A 16,647-nucleotide genomic window follows, 5' to 3' on the forward strand; every position below is an offset into this window, starting at 1 on the left:
GCAAAGTATCCCATGCAATCCCTGCAGGCACAGTATAATCCCTGTTGTGGCAGACACGAAGCAGTTGGCCAGTTAGTACACAACATAACACCCAACACACAACCATAAACGTGAGATATTGTTGAAGTTCACACACACCCAAATATGTGGTGGATTTCAGAGTTCAACATATGAAAAGCTCACACTGGGCATGCACGCACACTTTGATAAACGAGGCATATGTCAGACAACATGCCATGGAAAGGCTGAACTGGGCATGCTCACACACTTAGGCCATATCTCCATTTAGCAGTTGGCCACACATATCTGGTATTTGTACGTGTCATTCCAGGAACCAACCACAACACAGCAATCTGCCCAGTGCACACAGTAAATGACTTCAGAGACATAAGTGATATAGTGGATCACCCTCATATTCAAACATCTTCTACAGATACACAAGTTGTTCATAGGAACAGGGAATGCTATGGCAATAAAGACCTGCAAACAGTCTAACAGCACAACAAATATTGTGCATCTGACAATTGAACATATGGGTGTAGAGGTCAATACTAGGCTTGTTGCCCTAGGGAATGACAGCTTAGCCAGAGTGTGCTTGGCATCTGCATCCCCAGTACAGTAGGCTACTGTGCCACTGTAAAGTAGGTCACATAAGGCAACGTGTGAGGCTAGTGAACTGTGCCTCTGTCAAGCAGGGGCACGGTGGAGATCCCAGGGTTTGAATGTGCTACGCCACAGCCATGTTGTTGGTGTGTGCTGGAAGAGGGTTGCTGAGGACCTCTAACAGTAAGTGGGTGTCAATAACAGACTGATTGGAGCCCTATCTGCATTGTCTGGACAATTCCACTGTCAACACTGTGTTGTGATGATTATGTGGGAATGAAGTGTCATGCCAGTACTGTTCACAGATGTCCTCCCTCTGTGGGCTACAGCTCTGCAATGTATTAGCTCACTCTGTCTGTTTGACGGCTCATATATGGCTGGTGTACACCTGACAGGTGTCTTGTTGTGGAGCAGTCATGGGTATATGTGGGATAGCATGATCAATGCAAACCTTACACATGCTCATATAATGCAATTGTCAAGGATTATGCAGAGTGGCCAGTATAGTCCCCCAGCATGGGTCCTTTGAAGTCGTCCACCCCAGTCTTCACAAGTGTAGAGTCTGCTTGTGCTAAATACAGTTTGTTTGCAGTGACAACCTTGCCTGGGGGTGGGGATGGGATATGGAAGTCCAGGGAAAGGTGGGTATGGTCAGATATCAACAGTGGTGGTCTACCCCTGGTGTGGAACAGTGAGTACCCATGTTGCAGATGGACAGGTGCAATATGTATTCCCCCATGTGGCTGTGGTGAGTGGTTCTGCCATAGCACATGGACCCACAAATTGTAGTGGCTGTAGGGTAAAGTGGTAGAGGCCTGAGTAGTTCCCACACACAATATGCCTGTACCTGATGTTAACTGGAATGGTGTATGTGAACACCTGCCTATCCTGGCACTGTTCCCAGGGAAGCAAAGTGTGTGTCCTGGATGTGGGAGTGGTGTTCTGGACTGGTTGTGTTGTGTGTTACAGGTCCTGTGGTCACGAAGCATGGTATAGAACATAACCTGCCAGTGCAATGTGCATATCTGACCCTGACGTAGGTGGCTGCAAATGCATATATATGCTATCCCCCACCTGACAGGTAGTACTAGATGTACATACCTCTTTAGAAATAAAGATGTCAGTACCCTATAAATACTGCAGGTGCAGACCAGATGCCCAGTATTTCGGTTAGCGCCGTCTGCTTATGCGTCTCCCTCAAGTGTCATAATATAGGTAGGTAGGAGTGCCAACCATGCAAATGCTCAGTGTGTGTGTGTGTGTGTGTGTGTGTGTGTGTGTGTGTGTGTGTGTGTGTGTGTGTGTGTGTGTGTGTGTGTGTGTGGGTTAGCGGGGTTGATGTGTGTGCAAGTTTGTGTGAGGGAGATGTCCCTTTTGGCAACTGTGAAAACACACTACAGGATGCACATTCCCCTATCTAAGCACTGATGATGTCAGCACCCTATAAGTACAGCAGGAGAAAGGAACCCTCCCAGTAATGCGAATAGCGCGCTCAGCTAATGCATCTGTTGTGAGTGTCATAACATAGTTAGGTAGGGGTTTGAATCCTGCAACTGCCCAGTGTATGTGGAGGGGGGTAGTGTGTGTGCAAGTCTGTGTGAGGGAAATGTCCCTTTTGGCAACTGTGAAAGCACTCTACAGGATGCACATTCCCCTATTTAAGCACGGATGATGTCAGCACCCTATAAGTACAGCAGGAGAAGGAAAACCTCCCAGTAATTCGAATAGCGCACTCTACTAATGTGTTTCTCTCAAGTGTCATAACATAGTTAGGTAGGAATTTGAAACCTGTAAATGGCAAGTGTGTGTGTGTTTGGATGTGAGGAGTTTGTGTGTGTGCAATTCTGTATGAAAGACATGTGCTGTTTTGCAATCAGGAGATCACACTACATGATGCACATTACCCTTTCCAAACACTGATGATGTCAGCACCCTATAAGTACAGCCGGAGAAGAGGAACCTCCTAGAAATCCGAATAGTGCGCTTCGCTAATGTGTTTCTCTCACGTGTCGTGACATAGTTAGGTAGGGGTATGAATCCTGCACATGGCAAGTGTGTGTGTGTGTGTGTGGGGGGGGGTAGTAGGGTGTGTGTAATTGCAAGTGTGAGAGAACAGATCCTTTTGGCAAATACTACAATACACCAGATGCTGCATATTCCCCCAGAAAACACAGGGGATGTCACCACACTATCAGCACAGCCAAACAGGGCTACTTGGCCAGTAATGCCAATAGTGCGCTCCGCTACTGGGTCTATTACCATTGTCAGAGCACAGATAGGTATGTTTTGGAAACCCACATCTGCCACGTGTGGTTGTGTCACACAATATGACCTTGTGTGGGTCTTTGTGCATAACAATGCATGCCATTTCCTAAACCAGCAATGGCAATGCACACATGATGTATGTGTGTGACACATACACATAAATACCTGTGACCTGCAGTAGTTACCATGTCTGACACATGCCTCGAGTGGATAAATGGTATTCGCAATGCATAACAATATGACTGTGTCTTACTGTGCAGGGTCCGCACACGGTATCTGTCTATACAGTGTGGGTTGTATATGGTAAAATACCTACAGCAGGGGATACACATCTGGTCTGGGCCATATAGTCTACATGTAGTCGATGAACAGGAGCTGCATGTTCCCACCTGTTGTGGGAGTGGTAACATGTTATTCCACTGCAATTTAGTGACCACATGCTGGGAACCTTTCAGCTAGTGTGTTGTAGCTACAGTAATGCTCATGCACAATGTTTGGCTGGATGCAGTCCAGCCATATAAAGACATTTCTTGAGACTGTCATATTGCCAGTGCTGTTATGGAGGATAGGTGGGTTTCCTGTGTATGGGAGGGTTGTGTGTTCCAGGCTATGAACCAGAAGGCAGTCCAACACACTGTTAGCTGCACATGAATAGGCCCTGATGCTTTGTGCTGTGCCAACAACCTGGAGGTGTGTGTATCTGTGGTGCCTTGGGATACCACCCCCCTGTCCATGTGTGTTACATGTGTAGGGGACGACAGGCATGGTATGAGGTATAACCTGGCAGTGATGGGTTGCACCTCTGAGCCGAGAATCTGGACTCTGGTACTGCACAGACATTGTAGTTCACCGTGCTGAGGACAGTGTCCAGTGCATGCATCTTGCGGTGTACACTGCTGGTGTTGTGTAGCATCACTGTTAGTGTCCTATTCTGTGTGATACCCATGGAGGTGGCTATGTAATCCATGTCCTGCAGCAAAAGGCACTACGTGTGTATCAAGGGGCTTCACCAATATACAATGGCCCATGGGTGTCACGTGCAAGCTGCCCCTCACAAATCATTGTGGCTTCCCTAGCATGTAAGCACACGTTGACAGACACTGGATACCCTATGAATTACATTGGAGATTGAGCAGAATGTAGACATAGAACACCCTTCCTACATAGTGGTAGCATACCTGGTGAGGGTATGATGGCAACCCAGATCAGGCTCATACTGGCTCGTGCCACATGCTGAGAGATCCCTTCTATGTTCCCTATCATGTAGTCCAGGGAGGTATGTCTCAGGTCATCCATAGTGGCATGGTCAATGACTGAGTCATATGTGTCCATGCCTCTGACTGACCTGTATGCATGTGTATTGTGGTGAACCATAGTGCCCCACAGGAATATCACTGTGACCTTCACCATGTACAGCCTGTTGAGTGGGACCCCACTGCAGGGGCCAAGAGATGTACCTGACACATCTGTAGCAGGTGTGTTGTTTAGCCCTACAGGCTGTGAGTGTGCGGCACACGGGATGTGTGTGCCTTGTGTGGCATGTGCTCTGTTCTGACGTAACGTATGCTTGTGTGCCAGCTGCGGAGGTGTGTGATGCTCAGACAAGGTGCAATTCTGAGTCTCCAAGTATGCCCCAGTGTGTTCAGATTGCTGTCAGTGCGGGTCTATGTCAGACTGGTATTGTAGTCACTGTAGTATGTCATACCACCTGACAGGGTATGGCATTACTGGGTTCAGAGTGCTCAGTCCCCAGATTGGCTATGTGGTGGCATCCCACAAATGTGTTGTACGTTACTGGCCAGGGGAGAGTGTTGACTGCATACATGTGGTAGCTGTGACATTGCCACATGACTCACATAAACCACAACTGGACCACAGAGGTGATTCACAGGTTACCTTTGCACATGCTACCATAGTAGTATGATTGTCATGGTGATTACCAACACATAGGGCCAATGGGGAACAACATACTGAAGGTGTGTATGTGTGGGTGTACTGCTACTGATTTCATAGCACTGGCATATATGACTGCACACATGGGTAAATGCCAGGTAAGACATGTGCAATGTGTCACAGGCAACATACATGTGAACAGGACAGACAGTGACGTTCTGTCATGTGTAAACTTGACATACGTATAGTACGCTATGCAGATGTCACTAGGGGTTCACAGAAGCACTGTAAGTCTGCATTGCAGGTGGAAGCAGTGTTCCAGGGAACCCCAAGCAAACATGCATGCAAACAAAGCTACAGTAAGCAGGGCTGGAAGTAGTCCATTGTACAACAAAGAAGGGGTAACACTAACAGTAGGTAACAGTGCAAATATGTAGGCACTGTCAACATGTACCCAGGAATGCACAGCTCAGATGTCCATGGTAGAACTGATATTATGTCATAGTTAATTGTGATTTGGATTACATTGATACTGCACACATATCAACATGCGCAAAGATCCACATTGCATAGTCGTTGTGGGCAACTTGCCACCATTACTATATATGTCCATCATTGCGTATCACTACTTGCGTTAGCTTCCCCCCTGTGCTACCCATGTATGTGGCTATCTGTTGACATCCTTACCACCGGTATGCAATAATGTGCAGCTGTTACACTTTGGTACGTACTATGGGTGTAGATAACAATTCAGGACAGTCATACGGTTACTGCATCAGGCATGCTGGGATATACACACAGTCATATCAGCACACTGTACTGTTACCAACATGATACTACTAAAACACTTCTCTGTAGTCACCCTGTGCATCAGCAACCTGTTTACCTGTTCCTGCACTGATGTTGGAGATTGCAGGAGGTGGCAGAGTTTCATCATATGCACAGGGTGTGAATTAGGTATGCCTGAGTCTGCCACTGATACCACCAATTGACATGTGTGTGTATGTGTGTATGTGTGTTGGTAAGGGACAGCAGTACAGGGTGTGGCACTGTTGATGCAGTGTGTGCGTGTATGTGGTAGCCCTAGGTGTTAACATTTCGCATGTGTGTATGCACGCACACAGTTCCTCCTCATGGCTGCCATATACAGGAGTTTGTGGACAGCCACAGACTGCACCTGGCAGGTCATACAGATCAGTGTCTATGGGCATGGACATGGTACCTGTGCCTGGCAGGGGTGCTACGGTCCATATCCGGTACTAAGCCAGACTGGGTACTGTCATCAGAAGTGGGAGTGTGTTGACTGGACACAGGTTACTGTTGGGACTGTCCAGAGCCACGTGCACATGGTCTCCTGGAGCGTTCTGATGACAGCACAGACCCATTATTGCTGGGGGTCTGCTGCCACTATGGGGGCGTCCGCGGGCCTGTTGGCATCTGCGCCGACTGCCAGCTGCTGCTGTTGCTGGCATACGGCCACGTCGAAGCCGCAACCACCCACCATTGCCCTGGCTCATGGACATGTGGTTGTGGAACTGCTGTAATATGTCCCCACAACGTCTGTCTATGACATCGGTGAAATTACGGATAGCATCCACGATGCCACGCATACTGTCAGTCATGGCTGTGCGACATGCTCTCAGCTCCCTCAGACCCTGTCTGGTGTACCTTTCCATACGCGACTGTGCCTGCATGACAGTCTGAAACATAGCTGAGGTTGGCAGACCTCTTTGGGCACGTCTGCCAGAGGCAGTACACCCATGGATGCTCCCACGAGAACCCATGGGCATCTGTCTGTGTGGTACCATTGCAGGACCCTGCCCATGGCTGCTGTGTGGGGAAGCATGTGCCACAGATATCACATTACCCTGGTCAATGCCCACTGTTTCCTGTCCATCACCTAGGGACAATGGTGACATAGGATGTACTGGCAGGATGACTGTGCACAATGATGGGGTTGACAGCTGTGTACTTGTCAATTGGCTGACCAATGACGGACCCTGACACACCTTCCTGTGCCATTATACAGATATCATCCTTATCAGTACCTGTGGTGCCATATTTAGGTTCCCTGCTGCAGGACACCAGAGCAGCACCAGAACCTGTGGGAGGAAGACAGGAAACACAGTTTACAATGTCTACAGAATGTTACCAGTGATTCACTTATGCACCCATGCACACATGCACACGTGGACACATGTACACATGCACACATGGACACTGGCACACATGCACACATGCATATGTGCACACGTGCACACATGCACACTTGCACACATGCACACGGGGACACAGGCACACATGCACACATGCACACTTGCACACATGCACACGTGGACACATGCACACATGGACACAGGCACACATGCACACATGCACACATGGACACAGGCACACGTGCACACATGCACACATGCACACGTGGACACAGGCACACATGCACATGTGGACACAGGCACACATGCACACATGCACACCCCGCAGTATACACACAGAGCACTACTGAGTTACACTAGTATTACTAGCACTATCAGGACTATTATAGGTATTGTTAAAACACATTCACCAGCATGGTTGGGCTGCCTTGCTGTAGCACCAGAGGGACCTGCAGAAATGAGGAGATTAATGTCAGTGGGCACAACTGTGCCATTGATAATTCATATGATACAGTGCAGTAGTACACCAGTTGCCTTTCACATGTCAGCTACTGATATTGGCAATATCACACCTGCACAATTACATACTATGTTGACAGCTACATACCACAGACACACCTTACACATGCATAAACTAACAGTGTACAGAACAGTCAAGTGTACATATGGCATATTACCTACACGCTCCATGTCGTGCTGCTGTGTGGATCCAGCCTCCATTATGATGCAGGTGTATTGCTGTTGCTGTTCCAGGGATGGAGCCACAACACTTAGGAGTAGCCCCTCCAGTCTGGTGAGGGGGGATGTGTGGCCACCCCACCTCCTGTGGCAACCTGTTGCCTGTGGATATCCGACGCACGCTGACGGACATTTCTGATTAAATCACTGCAGTGATGTCGTACCTGCTCATATGTCCTATTATGCATGCCAATGTCATTTACCCTACGGACAAGGTCTTGCCACAGTGCAACCCTCTCCTGCTGATTCTGGCTGGTGCGGAAAAACAGTATGTCATAATCCCGCACCAGGCTCTGGTGTATCTACTCATCTTCTGCTGCAGAGTAGGCAGGATTATGCTGATGCGCCATGTTCCTGGAAGAGAACACAAACAGGATATCAGCAGACTATGTCAGCAATATATGGCACACATACTATACATGATACTCAACTGTAGTGATATACTACTACTCCCATATGTAGCATGTGTGTGTCTCTTGGTGGATACACAAGTACATGGCCAGATATCAGTCCTCAGCCAACACCTGTGCAACAATACCTGCCACATTTCACACAACATAGTAGCATACCCCATCGGTCAGCACACTGCGATGGGTCCAATGCACAACCTCACTCTGGGGGTTCATACCAAGGTACTGTATGTGGAACGCCATCCACTAGTGTGATCTGGACACAAGTTACTCGGCCTGGAGATACATATACCACCACCACCAGCACAGTAGACTACTTTGATATGTATGCGATTAGACAGTTATTCACTTGTTAGGACTGAGTTGGTATCCATGCAGCCCATTGGGCCAGTGGAAGCCACAACCCACACTGCTGACGCCTTTGCGAATGCTTCCCACGGACATCCCAAAGATTGCATGGAACATGCACACACATTTCTAACCCAGACCCTATGCACAAAGGTTAGGCATCCTGTCCGGTGGACCCCAGCCAAAGGCAGATTGTATAACGATAGAAGGAGGCTACTGCAGGACAGAGCAGATTCACATTAAGGGAAGGCATCTGTGGTCAGCACTGCTAATAAGTTACGGTCTCTCATAACAACATCCACGGCCTACTCTGGGAGGGAAATGGCCACGAACACTATAGATAACCACAAGGCCTTCTTCAGTTATGTTACACATATGGACCAAACGCCTCAGGTATGCTCTGAGTTACTACACCCCTACTTAACATTCACTGAACACACAGATATTGGCAACATTCTTGCAGACAGGTTCGGTGCACGTATCCCCCCTCATTCTCCCCCACACTTAGAAATACTTATCATAGCTGAATGTAACCTCCCCATCATCTCACATGTCCAGGTGAGGGCCGCCCTCAGCAAAGCAGAACACACAGCATCAATGTGACCTGATGGTATCCATGGATGTGTGCTACGTGAACTCCAAGAGGACATACGACCGCATATAAGACTGATATTTAACCTTGGCCATACTACGGGGTATGTACCTGAACACTGGCATACAGCAAAAGTTGTCCCACTCCACTAAGGAGGCACCTCTACTGACCCTAGGAACTACTGCACCATAAGCTTAACCAGCCTGGTCTGCAAAGCTATGGAATGATTCAATATGAGACACATATACAGCAATGCTGGGTACCTGCAGACACATGTTCCCGGCCAGTTTGCCTTTGTGATGGGCTGATCCTGCCTTTTGAACCTGGTTGACCTTTCCAAACAGTCACTACAGCCATTGATGATGGCAACGCAATCCATACAGCCTACCTGGACTTGCCTAAGGCCTTCAACACAGTACTCCACTCAGGCATCATAGACAAGCTCATTAGCTTACATGTTACTACATATGTCACATGATGGGTTGCACACTGGTTGACATACAGAATCCATAATATCGATATTGTAGGACCCATGTCAGACTCAATGCCAATCACATGTGGTATCCCACAGGCCTCTGTCCTAGGAACCCTCTTGTTTGGCATTTATTTCTCAGATGTAAAAGCAAACATGTGCGCGTTGTGGATGACAAAGTTCCCAGATGACTGCTAACTAAGCGCCATAGTCATTACACCAGCTGACAGACACATCCTACAGACAGGCCTCACTGCAATGGAAAACTGCTGCCAGGATCATGGCCTAACACTGAATGACATGTAATGTATAGTCATCCCCTTTGGGTGGAACTACGTGCACACAACATTTCACATGGACATACCTATAAATACAGACCTATGACACATATGGAGGGTTCACAGTATGCAGACTATTAACCTGTTACTTTACATTACCTGTATTTGTTGCAGCTGGTTGCGTTACCGCTACTACAGCTTCCTGCTGCTGCTGGCATGGCTTGGTACTGTCACTGCTGACAGCTTCAACTCAGTTTGTGTACCGTGTGTTGTTGCTTGTGTTGTTATTTTATTTTATTTTTTCTTTTTCTCTCTCTCTCTCTCTCTCTCTCTCTCTCTGTCTGCCTCCAGACAGTGCAATGAACGTATTGCATGTGTGGAGTGTGAGTACAGGATGCTTTTGTAGGTATCTGCATAAGTCCATGTGATGGCCTCTGCACCAATTGTAAGCCAACATTTGCTAATTGCATGCAGCCAGTTGTGTACTGATTGCAGTTCTCACTGTCATTTCAGGACGGTGCTATAAAAGGGTATGTGAGATAGGCGTTGCCCTTTCAGATTGTAAGGGTGGGGACCATGCTGGTATGCTGTGGACACTGTTCTGTGAGTGTAAAGGTTAGTATCTCTCTCATGATTCAGGCTGTGCTGTAGATTCACATTTCTCCATTCCTCTCTCCTGTTTCCTGTAGTAAGTGTGTATGCACATTGACACCTACAACTATATATGTATATATATATATATATATATATATATATATATATATATATATATATACATATATATATATATATATATATATATATATATATATATATATATATATATATACATACATTTATATATGTACATTAACTGACATTATTACCTACTAGCTACCAACTAGCATGGCTGTTTCTGTTCACACACTACTATTATGGAAATCCACTAGTTTTGACAGTAAGTATGAATGACATGCTTTGTGTACTACACATCCTATATTCCCTTTACATTCATTCCTACTATTTCGTGATATATTTATTTTAGCACAATGTTGTTGTATAAGAGTCATGGCTTAGTGGTAGGTTATGCAGACTACTGTTTCCTGGGTTCAGGACTGAGAGTTGGATTTTATTTTGCTTTTGAACTGACTACAGGACCTGTCAATCAGAGTGCCTAAGGCACTTTTAAGCAGTTGTAACCGGGTTAGTGCTGGTTTGCGCGGAGCTCCCGCATGCGCACTAGCGTTCAGCTCCGTGCACACCTGCTTATGACCGCTTAACAGTGCTTACTCTGGCGCACACCCGCGCTATTTTCTTTGAAAGAAATGAAAATGGGAAGACAGGACAGTGGTGAAAAAGGGTTCACAAAGAGGGTAAGACAGTAGGGAAACAAGCAAGGGTTTTGCAGGAGGGATGTAGGTAAGGCCCATAGCTGCCAATTTCTTCATCAGCAACAGCTGTGCATATGTATGTAATTTGGTGTGACATTTGAAACCTTCCACTCCTGAGAGAGGTGTCAGGACAACAATAATACTTGCTGTACAGCCAATTGTAATTGATAGTTTCCATGTCCAGCAGACATGTGTGCGGAATGGGCAGCTCTGTATGGGGCGTAATTTTTTTGTGGGTACAGAGTGCCCTTTTTTTTTTTTTCAGGTGAGAGTGGTATGTCAGGTGAAGGATGTCAGTATAACTGGGGAGGTAGGTTGGGGAGGTCAACAGACAAGACAAACAAGACGCATACAGTGGTGGTGTATGACACGTGTGGGCGGGTTACACAATTGACTGGGACGGATGGATATCCAGAGCCCATGAGCCCACAGATGGCAACAGTGGAACTGATATCCCCACCCATGGGCAGTTGCCACTGTTCCTTCACTGCCCAGGACAGGGCTGTGCTGGGGGCTGTGTAGGCCAGGCAACAGGCATGCCCATAAGTTGTGCCACCTGTGCCTCAAGCTGGCATAGGGGCCCAAGAACAGAGTCCCGGATCTCCCTACGCACCACAGTCCGGATGCTACAGAGGGTGAGTGGTGGTTCTCCTCCGGCCACACTTGCAGAGGGGGGATGGGCCCCATCCCCTGCAGCGCTTCCACCCACAGGTGGCACAGGGCCACCGGAGGAGGGTCCAGACTGGGCACTAGTGCCAGGTGCATTCGCCAGCTGAGGTGGGAGAGGTGGGTCCACTGGAACCTGCCTTCCCTTTCGTCCTATGTTTTGCATTATGTCATGACAGTTTGGGTTAGTAACATACAATACCATTCACAATTATTTGTAACAGAATGCATTAGTATTCCCATTAACCAAACACCCAGATATTCACACCATTGAACAGTGAGCATAACACATGCATAATTTGAACAGCAATACACAGTCCAACAACATGCAGGGTTGATTGATGGCAACAGGCCATCAGGTTTGGATGTATGAACAGGGCAGATGCATCAACGTACATGCAAATATTTATGACCCAACAGGACAAATGTCCAGGGGTGTTAATTGTGATTGCACATACCAATTTCATGTGGAATGGATTATATGTCGTTATAGGGTGGGGTGAGGAAAATAATATTAACACCTTCGAATACCAATACATATGCTGTACATTTCTAATAGCTGCAGATATATACACACTACTGTTCTAACTACAGTTTCCTATATAATAACTACTTCAATTGGTGATAGGACTGTTACTGCTACATCAATATACATTTTATTGTTCTTCATACATGTTCATATCTGGCTTTGTTCAGCTACATCATCCTGCTACATTTGCTTTATATAGCTATAGACAACTGTGGATGTTTGGTATTTCAGACAATCATACTATCTGCATATTGCAGACTGAGAGCAACATATCCAGATTTTGGGATACACATTCCAGCTGCAGCAACACTTTGAACACATTTCGCAGTTTGGTTCTACTTGTCACATTCATTTCATTTTGTACTGCCTGCAGTATACTTTATTCAGGGGTTATTACTACTTTATTGGTGGATTCATAACTCTTTCTCACACTCTCTCACTTGATTTCATTTTACTATTCAGGATGGTACTTACTTCTAGGCGTTATTGACATGTTTTACCTGTAGTTATTACAATCCTTTCCAGCAGTCTCACTTCTGTCATGTTTCAGTATTTCAACAGGGATATATTTCACACGTGATTTGCTCATCTTCTGCAGCTGTACTTTTCAGCCTGCTGCAGGTTGTGTACTATTATATTACAGGTGGGGCATCTTTATTTCAGACTTTATTTCAGACATTTTCATTTTTCTGTTTGGATTACAGACTGCAACACACTTTTTTAATCAAGCAATACTTGCAAACACTCTTACACTGTTACTTGCACATTTTATTACTTACTGACTACACTGCACTCTTTTGCTAACTGTCATACTTTTATATTTCTTTACAGTTACTGGGAGTGGATTACTGACCTGCCTGGTGGCGCAACCGCACCAGCCTATCGCCATAGGCTTTGCAGTTCGCAGAATGGACACCTGCAGCTGTAATATAAATGAAGTAATATTGGAATACACATCTCCATAATATCAGCTAGTTTAATTTCTTACATACATAATTAAATGTAACTTACTCAGTAGTGGGGCGTTGGGCATTTGCCGGGCCTCCTGGATCCAAAGGTTCAACTGGTCCTGCTTACGTCTCTTCAGGTCCGCATGGTGGTGACAGACCTGCTCACCAGTCCTTGGAATCCCTGTGGCACTGGTGAGATCATGAGCCAACCGGTCCCACGCCTCAGCCCTATATGCTCCCCACAGGACCTGGTCCTGCATGAGTTGGGCCTCATGATTGTGGACTAGGAGCCAGACTATGTATCTGGACTCCTCAACGCCCCACCTCTGTGCTCGAAAGCAACTACCCTCACCTACTCCTGGCATTCTGGCCGCAAGTTAGTTCTACAATCGTTTATGCTGTGTATTTCCACCTATGGGGCTTATATATGCCGTTTTTCCCACACTTATATGTGATTGGCCATTTTGGAATTGTATCAACTTCATAACTCCTGCTTTGTCATGCTCTACTTTGTATTAATTCCTATATATTTGCTATTACTGCATTTCTAGGTACTGCTGTCATGGCTTAGTGGTTCAGTACCTTGACTATGGTGCATGGTATCCTGGGTTCGAATGTGGCCACTGCTTTTTTATATTTTATGACTGTCTAGACAGGCTAGAGGGTGTGTCTGTGTAAAGGCAGTTTTGATACAGCTTGCTCAATGTTGCCCGTCGGTTAGCTTGTTGGCGTGGTGCGCAGCTCCGTGCAGATGGGGTATGCTGGTTTATGCTTCATTTGGCTGTTAGCACGCATATTATGCTCAGCTCAGCTAGGGGCTCACAGTTTCAGAGTGTTAAACCACTGCTCACCTACGGGCACTCATTTTACACCTGTTAAACCGCTGCTCAATTACGGGCAGATGCACTCACCTTGTTAAACTGTAGCTCAGCTATAGGCACATCTCGCATTTTTTATTGTTTTGTTATCTCACATTTCTTCCAAATATATGGACTATTTCATTACATTTTACATAAAATATAATTTTATATGTCTACATATTTGTCAGGGACTTGTTTCGTGCTTATTTTACTAAAATAAAACTTGATGTTGTGGGGGCCCGAACCATGACTGCCTGCTCTTCAGCTGACGTCTCTACCGCTATGCTATTGCTTCTTGGCTTACTTTGCATATTTAGTTCTTATATGCTTTTCCACTGACTGCTAACTGTGGCTAAGCTATGGGCACGCCCGTGCAAACGAGTGCACTCACGGGCAAACATCTTTACGATTTAAAAAAATATATAACATGTTAATTTATATATTTTATGTTTATAGTCTCTGGGGGCATGTGTTGTGTTGTGTTTATTCACATTTCCATGGCCTCTGTCATGGGTGTTTACTTTGGGCACTTTTACTCTTCTGGGGGCGTGTCCGCATGCAGGGCTCGGCCTACGGACACGCCCCCTACTGTCTTCCACGGACCGTGTTAGCCTTAGGTGTGATTCAGCATGCCCTCATGCATATGCATGACATGCTGACGTCACACTGTTTAACTGCAGCCTCCGTGTAAGCCTTGTATCTCTTACACGGAGGCTTCGTGAATCCTGCCCAAAGATTTTGCAAATTTACAGAAAATTAAATTTTTACAAGTTGTTATAGCACTGGTTTAAAGACTCTGAATATGCCCACCCTTACTGCATACAATAATATTTCCAGACCTGTTTGTACTTTTGTTATAGAATTTACCATCTCCAAGATATTTATATTTGTCTAGCTTATTGATTTTTTCACCTGAGTTTCAGGAGAAGCTCAAATTTTTGAGGTTGTATATAAGCTTCTGCAGCTGTAACTTTCCAACAGTTGCTGTTTTATGAAAACATTTAATCGTTTTCTATATTTACAACATACAAATTTTCCAATACTCTTTTAAATAAAAACACATTTATCACACAATGATGCTAATGTAAATTTACTGCAAATTATGTTCTGTGACTGGGAAATAATGATGCATTATTAAGCCATATGACAACAAATTTGTGTTTTTTTACAAACGTGGAAGTATCCATTTCAGACACCTGTATGCTGCACTTCACTGGTAGTGTGTATAGTTAACCAACAATATTGTTTCATTATCTGCTAATATTGTTTCATTATCTGCTGATAATGCAATAACATTTTCTTAAAATGTAAACCTGGGCTGTAGATGACTGTCACTGTTGAAGTGACACTCCAACCCCATATACAAAATGGAAAGAGGGTTATGGATTGATGGATGAAGCTATTTATAGTCATGTGATAAATAACAGGCCAAGTTGTCTGACCAAGGTTTATAAAAAAATCCATTATTTTAAATTTAATGGTCATGCTTTCAGATGACAATTTCATACAAAACTATGTTCTCTTTTTTGCCATAGTTTCACTGTTGATTTGTTTTGGTCCTAGGTTCTAGAAGGAGCTATAATGTTACAATGTCTAGTTGAGTTTTATGTAGTGTTAATTAACAATGTATATGTGAGTGTCATTTGCCAAACTGCAAAACCTGTAGCTTTTCTGAAAAAAAAAAGTTGGAGAATGTTACAGAGTAACAAATTTTATTTCAGGTTTACCTCTCCCCAGAATCCACCAATGAGGCTTACAATTTCACAAATGCATTCAAGTCGCCTTCTAAATGTGTTATCATGGTAGTCAAATCTTTGAGAAAATAAAATGGAACAGATAACGTTGGACACAGCATTGCTGATTACCACTGTTGGATCAAACTGACAACCTATAAACAAACACATAAGCAGATAAATAAAAAAATCCCATAATTAAACAAATAATTTAACTGCTTGGATGCATATAAGTAGCAAGAGTATTATTAGTTATGACATTCTAGACATACCATGCAAACATAGAAATATGCATTAAGTTAAAAGGTACAGAGTCAATCATTAGCATCAGTATAGTGCAAGAAATGTGAATCCAATACATTATTTACAGTAAAATACTTGCTACACTTTCATGAGGAAATTCAGAACAACAATCAAATGGAGAGGCATATTGTTTAGAGAATGTAACAAGAAGATAGCAAGAAATGTGTCCAGTCATCAGTAGATAGTATGTAACCTGTCAGCAGTAAAGATAATGTTAAATTAGCATACTGTAATACATATAAGGAAAGTTAACCCTAATAACAAGACAGTCATTTATTTGTTTGTTTATTTATTTAAACTGAAGGCAACTTCTTGTCTACCATTTGTTTAGTGACATGATTATAGTTCAGTAAGACTTTTTACTTTTCCTCAACAATTTATTCTGATTTATTCTATTAAACCTTCACAGGTTTGATGCTTGGATAAATAGTAATTTTGTTAAAGGGCTAATGTTAATGATACCAAAGAGTTCCTCGTAGTC

General features: G+C 44.8%; 1 protein-coding gene across 1 annotated transcript in view; it reads right to left on the minus strand.

The window, feature by feature from the left end:
- Positions 1-16,647, minus strand: part of LOC122808560 (cytochrome P450 2F3-like) — a 176,395-nt gene that overhangs the window by 10,870 nt on the left and 148,878 nt on the right. The window contains exon 4 of the mRNA XM_044079516.1: positions 15,858-16,018. Coding sequence (XP_043935451.1) covers positions 15,858-16,018 — 161 coding nt within the window. The remainder of the gene's footprint in view (positions 1-15,857; positions 16,019-16,647) is intronic.

The sequence above is a fragment of the Protopterus annectens genome, chromosome 8.part0, assembly GCF_019279795.1.
Source record: "Protopterus annectens isolate FY-2018-M chromosome 8.part0, PAN1.0, whole genome shotgun sequence".
Classification (NCBI taxonomy): Eukaryota; Metazoa; Chordata; order Ceratodontiformes; family Protopteridae; genus Protopterus; species Protopterus annectens.